Here is a 10,122-nt window from a genome sequence, read left to right as displayed (position 1 = left end):
ACCATCCCATTAACACGCCCACTTAGCCCTAAAATGCAACCAGTCTCAACAATGAAGACCAACCTCAAGAAGACAATCACAACTGATCTCTTCATCCCACAAAGCCAACGATTTATCTCTCAATTCAGTTTCTCCAAATCCGACAATGAGCAGACAACACATCCCAATGAGCCAACACTCCCATGAGTTTGTCTCTCCCCTCTCCATATAAAAAGACGGATTACACTCCTCTCCTTGGAGGGCATCAATGAGCATCCAAAGGCTGGTCTTTGCCACAAGCATCCCGATAGTGGACTGAACATGTACCAAGATATATGCCACACAATCCAGCCAAGCCGTCAGATGCCTCATTGGACACTCATTGGATGATGCCTTCCAAGGAGAGGAGCCGAATCCCACACCTTGACCCCCTTGTTTTAAGGAGTAGAGAGAATGAGAGACAGACGTGACATTCTTTTTTCCCGAGTTCAAATTACAACTTTTTAGTTCTCTAAATGCCTTTCAATTTCGAGGACAACGACATGCACCCTTCCTCGATTAACATTCTGCTGACCGGCTCCGCCTCTCCCTCCTCTTTTCCCACGGGATTAAATGTTGAGTTGAAACTTAAAACTGGTGAAAATGCAAAACGATTTTAGATATCAATGTGTTATTGCTTTTTTTGGGCAATGTTTTTCAACAGCATTGAAGATCTGGGCAAAATGGTTCGAAGCTTAGTCTCCCCAGATTTGGGAGAAACCAATAAAAATGGTCACCACATTTTGTGTATTGTGTTTTCATTATGCAGGCCACCCACCACACCTGACCAATCCAGGTCTGAACTGCTCAATCCCTGAAGCACATGTATCGGCCAAAGAGAGACTACTGATCCAGATCAAGCAATCTGATACTCAAAACTATGAATAAAACACCAACAATACACAATCTGGAAAGTCAGACATCAACATGTTTTGCAAATCTTGTAAAGTCGATATGCGTAAAAGCTACTGCCAATGGTCATGAGGTTGTAGAGAATGCAATATTAATTGACGACCATCAGTTGACCATGGTTTACAGTTTAGGAGGTATTTTATCAACACTCACCAGGACCATGGCAATTTTGGCTGTACACAATGAACAGAGCAATGTTGAATTTAAGTCCTCAAGATATCTATTCCGCTGGAACGCTTTTGAAATATTTGGTAATGTACATTCAAGGAGATGTCCGGAGTCAGAAACACAGATTACAAGTTGGTTTATCTGTGTTTATGAGGGTTGTCATATACTGTACATCCAGTTGAGCCACCAGAAACTACTTCGATGGATACCTGCAAACAGAAATCAGGGGGGAGAAAAAAGAAAAACCAATTTCAGAACAAGGTAACTTTGTAACAGAATTGAAGAGAAAGGAGGAAATTCCTCTGGTAAGTTGCTAAAGCCCTATGGCTACCTACACTACAACCTAAATTCGATTGGTCAAAAACAGCACCACACCACAAACCTATCTAGTATTTCAACTTTTGTGCAAAGAACAGATTCTGTACACCAGGAGACCAAGCACACAAAGAACTGCAGAATTGGGCTGTATTGGGTCAGCTCCGTGGAAAAAATTGACAATTTCAGTAGGATTCGAGGGAAAGCAAACACCAAATGACTAAGAAGTAAAAAAACAATTGGGTCAAGGACTTCAACTTCCAGTTGAGTGAGACGGAGAAACAGCATTTTAGGCACAAAATATTTTATCTACAGTAAATTTCAGAATGGCCACTTGGGTTCTATACATAACGAACGGACCTCTTTGCTATTTTATAAACTAATAATGAATTAAATTATAGGATGAAGGAAGAACCTGGCCAATCTTGTGAGGCAAAGCTGTTACAAAGATAGCAAACAAAATTTCAGTGCATAATGTGCGAACTGAAGAAATGATCTGATCCAGTTGTTGCAGGCTTTTCCATTTGTTCTAGCAATTGGTACAATCACTTCAACAATTCAAGGAATTCCTCTGGCTCCAATTCTTCTTTAACTACCTGTCCTTTCAAAAAGTCCAATACCCAGCAGAGTTAGAATCACCAACAGAAACTGCAAAAAGAAAAACAATAACTAGTTGACAAGACCTAAACCAGGGGAGAGGGGAAACTAAGCATTTTTTTTATACATGAAAATTCCAGAAAATATCACTCCACTCCACTCTACTGATATGATGATAGCTATCGAGAGTCAAGAAAGAGAAAATACAATAGAAATGGCTAGTTCTAGTCTTAGATAGAAGCCCAAAGATTCCATTCAGTGGATACAAAGTTTTCAGAATAAAATTTTCTTCTAAGGAACTGGAGAGAATAAAAGAGTTGTTGATATGCCATTCACAAAACACAAAAATCAAAGAAATACCAAAAGCCTCAAAAAATAACGACCAGATCACACATGTACTGTCAACAACCACCAGCCACAGGCTACTCTGAAAAACAAAAATAACTCACACTCACTCAGATGTATTTACCAATCACTTCTCTTGCATACAAGAAAACTTACCATCAGCGGGTACGGTTTCAGAGTCTAACATGCTTCAGTGGGTAATTAATCTGTTTACTGGTGACACAATCTGAACTTAGTGATATTGTTGTGTAGTGGCTAAAAAACCAACCCATTACCTCTTCATTTTTAACCTATTAAAAATCTATGTACTAGTCATGATGTAGTATCAACTACCTACTTTGGCTAAAGCAATTTAAAACCTATAAATGTTCGATGTAGGTTGGTTGAAACATTAAGATACAACTTTATGATACAAAGTTTGTATTCAATCAATCTGGTCCAGAGACCAGACTCTCTAGATGGTTAAACCTGCATCATCTGAAGAAACAAACAAATTGCCCTGCCCACCCATCTGCTGTTGCAAGCTTCACTGAAACCAGCAACTAACCCCTACCCATTTTTTCCCTCGGAACATCTCACAACAAAGTTACCCTAGTAAAATAGGATATCCAAAGCATCTTGGAGATAGCACATAGACCACTTGATTGGTATCTATATAACCTGAAACAAGGCCCAGTGTGTGGTAGGCTTTACCTCAATTGGAGACTTACTCAATATATACAGTTAAGTAAGCTTTTATATATGGGAATTTCTTATTGACACCCCTCAAGGTGTCAAATAATTTGTAACCTTACTTTTTTTCCGTTTTAGTATTACATACAAATTTTTCCAATGAGGGTAAATATTGTCATCTCACATGTGTACTCGAACTGTGTGCATGATAACGACACTTTTGATAATGACATAATGATGTCACTTTCAAATTATTTTTGAAAACCCTTTCATACCCCTAATTTAAATGCATTTTTTAGAGTAAGACAAGGGGCATTTAAAAGGTGTCAAGTTCTAAATACGCCTATAATGTGTGTGGAAAAAAAAAGTCCATGATGCCAGTGTGTAGATTCCTGAGCACGTCCTCTCACATCCCAACTGTGGACCCCACACTCTCTCTCCATATTGAACGCCCGTACTGGATGATTTAATCACCCACCCCTCATTGGTAGGAAACTGCACTCTGGCATTGTCGCGGTCCCTCTCCTTTTGAATAAAAAACTCCGAAAAAATAAATAAATAAAGGTTTTGGAAAATCTTTGCTTCTTCCTGATTCCAATTTCTAGGGTTTCAACTAATTCCGGATGATTCCGATTGGAACTGATGTCGTCCCTGATTCTGTTATCTTGAACCTAGGCCACAGGCCAAAAGGGATTCTTTAACCCCTTGTGCACATCAAGTTACTTTTTGTTTGTTCTTGGTAGGTGGCAGATACATTTGAAGACTTCCTTATCTAGTTACCAATTAAGTTTGCTTCTACGCATCTAAAGTCCATTGCTTTTGATCTTCTTTTGGGTGTCAAGTTCTAGACGGTTTTCCAAGGGGCTTTTAGGTTCTTGCGACTTCTAAGGACGATCGGCGCTATGTAGAGATGCATATATACTGATACACTCTCCTTTACATACTACGTTTATTGGGGTTCAAGGATAACTTTGTACTCTTATCTACTATTGAGTCCAAATAGTAGCATTTGTTGGTGCCATGAGAATTATGCTAGTGCTTACAGTTTCTATCTTAATCTAAGCTTCATAACTTTTCCTTTACGAGCCCCCCCCCGGCGGGCGGGGAAAGGTTGTTTTGGGAAAAAGCTATGGACACAATATTGACTGGATGTCGGTCCATGACAAGATTTCTATTATTGAAGTAATAGTTTTAAGTCAAAGATATATCAAATCAAATATATATATATGAAGTTTATAGAATTTCTAAGTTGAGGTAAATGTGATCACCAAGAAAACCAGATATTATGGCTAAGGTTCTAAATCTTTCTTATTCTCTTCACTTATTTTTCTATAATCGAATTCCAATGATCTGCAGTTCCATTAATTTTTTAACGGATATTATTGCTGAGGTTCTAAATCTTTCTTATTCACTTCACTTATTTACCTGGTGTGGTTCAAGGAAGGTTGAAGAAAAGAAAGAGCCAGCACCAGCTAACCCATCAAGCAAGCCACCTATCCCACTTTCATGGGACAGATTGAGGCCCACTACTACAAGTTACACAGTCTATGCATGGGGGACTTTACTAGCTTTATTTATTTTCCATTTTAATATAAACTCTTTTATGTAGTAGTAGTAGTAGTAGTAGTAATTAATTTAAGGGATCTTTCTATTTTTTTAAGTAGCTACAAGTTAGATTCTATTTTGTATTTAGTTTCTAATTAGAGGGCTATCAAATTGTAAGGAGATCTCCTTTCTAACGAAGGAGGGATCCAGTTTCTGTTTATAAATAAATGAGGGGCTGCCAACACGCACCCCACAATTTTGAGAATGAAAAAAATAGGCTTCCTGCCTTTTGTGCTGTGAGATGCAGTAATGATGAGAGACCTGCGGTTGGTGAGAAATTGAAAAAGGTCATAGGTGAGAGGTCTTGGTCATATTCTTCTTCTTTCCCCTTTCTAGTCTATCATTTCCCATTCTTGGTTTCTATTTTTAACTGTTACAAGAACTGATCAGTGAAGCATCGAAACATCTCTTAATCACTGTTGTTGCTGCTGTTTGATCACTTGAAGAGTGTTCCATCAACCCACCAACAGAAGCAGATATTGAAGCTTTTATAAACCCGAGGCACTGTGCCTGTTTGTTCTCCTTCTACAGCAAGCTTCAATTCCTTATAACTCCAGTTCTGGCCGGCAGTTCTCCAAACTTTGAGAGTGTAATACCTTCATTGGCCTCCTCCTTCAATAGTACTTTCAGCCATATATCCAATAGCTGGTTTGATCTGTGGACAGTAAGTTATTAATTTTATTTCTAGTTTCTAATTCCTACCTTAGGCTGTGGTGCCACATCCAGCCAGCAGCCCTTGCTGATTTTCTGAAGTCATAAGGAGCATACCAGCCCCTTCCATCAACATCTAACTGTGGAACCATCTGTGGTGTCCATCGACCAATAACGTAGGATTAGTATTTAGCAACTTATTCTGTTTGAACTTGTAACCAGTTATCTGCCCATCAGATGACTCAGATAATTTTAAGGGTTTTCTTTTGTAACTGAGACTTACTACCAATATCAGTTTGGGGGTATTCTACTCGAGGGTTTGGGAGTTATACATAGTTACTACTTTTGACAGCAAGTGCTATTTACTTTGACCTGCCGTAATTTCTAATCCAACCATGGTATTGCTATCATCTTTGGAGGATTAAGTACTGTTTCTGTGTCCTTATTGTTGACCTAATTTTGGGTCCAAGCAAGCCTTAATACTGTGGTTATCAAGTCCTTGATACTGCTGTACAACTGCAACCAACAGTCCTACTTGTGGGTTGGTACTTGTTTACTGTTTATTGGCATAGGCCCTACAATTCCCCTTTTCCAGAATTCAAGACCAGAAGCTTATCAGCCTTACTTCCACCAATCATTGAGCATTAAAGCCTTTACGTTTTTCCATCCAGCTCCAAACCTATTTGTCTCAATATAAATACCCATAAAGTTTAACCATAATGCCCCTAATCCCTAGATTTCAAAAACCTACACCAAGTCACTGTATTTTGGTTTATCTACTTGTCAGAACAATGGCTGTCCTACATCATTAATGATAAAGCAAAGCAAACTAAAAGAAGTATATCCTCATCAAACCAGGTTTCTTTTTGGGTTTTGAATCATAAATTGTAAATCCAAACCCCAACGATGAATCAACAACCCAGGCAATCGATTTTGATGTAATAAACACTGTAAATACTACCTTTTCTTTTTTCTCTTCTCACTACTAGTTTATCTCTTCTTTCTTTCTTTTTTGGGTGGGGGATCGGGGAAAAAAAACAAAACAAAGGAAAGAACTAAAATGACTAAAAAGAAAATAAATACATACAATAAGCCTGGACGACAAATATTAACCATGCACCCACTGTGTTTCATGTAAAGCATGAGATATTTAGAAAGCAAATGACAGAAGCAGTAACAAGGTCCAAAACCAACTGAGAACTAATAGTGTATCATTCAAATTTCCAAGCAGTGGCAAGTAAACTCAGAAAAAAGATGCATGGAACCATATATATACTTCACCAATTAGTTTAGAAACTGTTAAAGACTGCTACCATGAGGGGTGTTTGTCAGTGTTACCATGAGTCAACACTGATTCAGCCCACTTGACTCAGATAGAAGTTCACCCTTATGCGCTACAACCTGAATCGTCCTAGGGTGGAGAAAACCTCTTCCAGATCACAGCTGCATTCGATAGGACTGGACTGAACTCTAACGAGATTCAAACCAGTTTACCGGCAATGGCAAGGAAACAAGAAATAGAAATAGAAAGAAGGAACCCCACGTTAACACTCTGAACAGGGAAAGAATAAGGATAAACAGAAATAGAACGAAAAAACCCCAGTAACAAGAGTGCGGCAGGTTTAGGGTTTCAGCCATTTTTTATTTTCTTCATCATCTTTACACTCCCACTCACGGTAACAATGGCAAACACCCCTCATGGTAGCAGTCTTTAACAGAAACCAGAGAACTGACAAAAAAACTCAAACAGAAGACTAATTCAACTTTTCCATACCTCAGTGGGGATGTCCTTCGGTAGACCCATTGTAGAAAGAAAATCACAAACAACTTGATTCCAGTCAATCGCTTCTACATCACTTACACTGCTGCCGACATCTAATTGAAGCTGACAATTATCATGTTTGAATGATTTTCCAATCCAGAAATATATCATCCTATCTTTATGCTTGCCTACACCAGTACTAGGAACTAAGACAAGAAAAGCAGCTTCTGAATCCAAATTGGCAGTGCCAAATGGTGCAACCCTTTCTAAAGTAGGCCAGCGGCAAACTATGGGGTCAATTGGATTACAGAACCCAGAAAAATTGTCGACAAATCCAGCAAAGACAGGAACATCCAGGACCTCTTGCAGAGGATACTTCTTTACAGAAGAACCTTCATTGGCGGCTGCTTGGTCGTTAAGAGATGCCCCTAGAAACATTTGCAACTGACATTCTTGAGTTGAATCTCCCTTTTCAATTGCAGTGGCCTCAATAGAATCTGAAACTTTTTCTTTACTACAAAGTCCTATAAAAGAGCACGAATTATTGTCTCTCCCCTTTTCATTCTGTTGACTTGCAGAAGAAGTTGAATACGTGATTGTGTCCCTTCTGTATGATACAGATTTATCATCAGCCAAGGTTTGCAGCTTCAACGAAGGTGACAAGCTACCTCTCCGTTCAGCAAGAGAGAGAACCAATCTTTTAGATGGTGATGAGATTACTTGGGAACAAGAAGCATGACCAACCTTACGAGATTCTGAAATGTTAGGGATGGGATGAAGAGACGTCTTGGATGGCAAATCAGGCACAGTTGAGGAAGCAGGTGAGGCTGTAGAAGAAGATGTAGATGGGGACAGTGAAGGCGATTCTGAACTAGATTTAGAGCTATTACTTGAATCAGAAGAAAAGGAACTTGGAGAAAAATGAGGTGATGATGATGAGTCCGCTGACAAATGTGGAAGTTTGTTTATCCGACTATCAGGGTCGAAAATCAACATTGAATCAGAATAGACTCTACAAAGGGATACCTTAGGACCTGCCCCAAACTCTTTCACATCACCCAAGGCAAACTTTCGCCTTAGAACGCTCCAATTGCTTTCCCTCGCAGGGAGGTGAGTTTCGTGTTCAGCCCCCGGTGTTGAGAAGGCAGGCACCACACCCCCAGTGATTGCTTTCTGGAAGACTTCAAAATCCCCATCATACGAGTCCACCTTCCTCTCACCAGGAACAACTTTAGCTGCTGATTCAATCTTGACAATGTTCCCAGACTTATCCACTGAATCTGGAAGATTTGAAAAGGCATCCCAAAAGTCTGATGGCTCTTCCCCTTCCTCAACCATTATTCTCGGCGCCTGCACTCTCTCATAACGAACAACCTGGAAAGCAGCTCCTTTTGCATCCCTCTCCATGATGTGCTGACAACTTCGACCAACCCAGATGTAGATAGCAGAAGGCACATGTACTATAAACGCTCCTCTAGAATCCAGAGCAGATGGAGAAGGATCATTCAACATCTTGGGAACCAGATGCAGAGGATCATAAGGTGAATGCGGTGCCATCCGATACATCCTCAGAACCGAACTGGGGCTCAGCGGAATGGCATGTACTCTCTTCTGGCACTGCAACAACTGGCAAGCGAAGCCCATGTTGGGGTTCGCAATTCCTCTGGCCTGCTTTACAAACTGAAAGGCATCATCAAAGCTCTGGCCCTCCCTCCACATAAGATAAGCAATCACCAAAGACGTGGAACGAGACACCCCTTGACAACAGTGGACCAGAACCCTCCCGCCCTGCTCCCTTACATCTTCAAAGTAGTCAAAGACATCATAAAGAATACTAGTGATATCCTCAGAAGGACTATCTTGCAACCACAATGTCTTGTAGACGAGGTCGGATTTAAAGTATTCAGGGCAAACGAAACCCACACAGTTGAGAACATGTGTGATACCGTTCTGCTTGAGAATATCCCTGTTCTTAGCAACAGCGTCTCCACCAAGATATATGTGTTCCGCAACCTTGGAGCATTCTTTATCAAAGAAGGCGATCCTGTCTTTCTTAAGAAGAGTCCCTGTGGGATCTGGATTTCTCTGAAACGAAGACAAGTCAAGCTTCAAACCTTCTATGGGCTTGTTCGGATCACCTCGACCACTTGGGGTGGGAGGTTGGGGCCATTCTCCCACATCATCCGAACCAGCTTTGGGCCACTCGTCCAAGCCGCGGCGAGTGATCGACAATGGCTGCAAGGGGGGCAAGCAAGAGCGAGCCTTACTATGCTGGGACCGAGGAGTGAGAGGAACAGGAAACCTTCGGAACTGTCCTCCGCCGTTGTTCTTGTCGGTGGTGCTATTATGAGGATCTGAGAAGTCTTTGACATGATCGAAGGGGGCAGAACTCTGAGAGGCAGACCTGGAAGACCAAGATGCCGACCTCCAGAATGCTTTGCGGCCTCCGCCGCCGGCACCGGAGATCTGACACTGTCCTCGGGAACCGGCGGCGTCCTCCTCGTCTCCTACCATATGTCCACGACAAAAATCCTCCTCAATGTAGAATCACCGAGACCAAACTCGAATCCAAAAACCTAATTTCTTCAGACATTAATCATTCGCCGCTGTAAGGATCCAAGACGAAAAATCAAACAGAATGTGACAGGTGAAACTGAAACCACTCATGCACGCCAGACATCCAAGGGTGGATTCCACCCATGAGCCCAATAACCAAAATCACAAACAAAAGAGATACAGACAAGAGACAAAGATAACCCAGAACTCTAAGAAATGTTGACCATCCAACATTTGGAAATTTTATAGCATACTAACCATGAAAGAATTCAAAAAGATCACGAAAAGCCACAGATCAAGGACTCAACGGTGAAAATCTTCTTCCAAAAAAGAAAAAAAAAATTTGAGAAATCAACCAAATCTGAAGCAACCTACAGTAGAACACATAATTAAAGAAAGAAACACAACCCTAGCTGGAAGGGGAGGGGAAATTTTTTTAATTAAACTCTTGAATCTGAAAGAAAACTCAGTGGAACAGAGAAAGTTGTGAGAGTTGCCGTTTCATTTACAAAATTAGAAGA

General features: G+C 40.6%; 1 protein-coding gene across 2 annotated transcripts; it reads right to left on the bottom strand.

Moving 5' to 3' along the window:
* Window positions 1-1,134: 1,134 nt before the first annotated feature.
* Window positions 1,135-9,838, bottom strand: LOC122651814 (protein-tyrosine-phosphatase MKP1-like). Of its 2 annotated transcripts, none has more exons than XM_043845364.1 (3): window positions 7,058-9,838; window positions 1,829-2,014; window positions 1,135-1,307 (listed from the first exon to the last, which is right to left on the bottom strand). In XM_043845364.1, exons 1-2 carry the CDS (start codon window positions 9,557-9,559, stop codon window positions 2,006-2,008), a joined length of 2,511 nt encoding a protein of 836 aa, XP_043701299.1. In that variant the 5' UTR covers window positions 9,560-9,838; the 3' UTR covers window positions 1,135-1,307; window positions 1,829-2,005. The 2 variants fall into 2 exon arrangements, with proteins under 2 accessions (XP_043701299.1, XP_043701298.1); XM_043845363.1 differs by having other exon boundaries at window positions 1,829-2,009; window positions 7,058-9,837.
* Window positions 9,839-10,122: the final 284 nt, after the last annotated feature.

Source organism: Telopea speciosissima, chromosome 2 (genome assembly GCF_018873765.1).
Source record: "Telopea speciosissima isolate NSW1024214 ecotype Mountain lineage chromosome 2, Tspe_v1, whole genome shotgun sequence".
NCBI classification, from domain to species: Eukaryota; Viridiplantae; Streptophyta; class Magnoliopsida; order Proteales; family Proteaceae; genus Telopea; species Telopea speciosissima.
This window is presented reverse-complemented; position numbering and strand designations above follow the sequence as displayed.

Bases quoted from the DNA above. Each gene is read 5' to 3' on its own strand.
- LOC122651814 (XM_043845363.1), bottom strand. From the start codon at position 9,559: ATGGTAGGAGACGAGGAGGACGCCGCCGGTTCCCGAGGACAGTGTCAG. The intron at 2,010-7,057 runs GTATGGAAAAGT...TTGAAAGGACAG, and splicing joins CGAAGGACATCCCCACTGAG to GTAGTTAAAGAAGAATTGGA.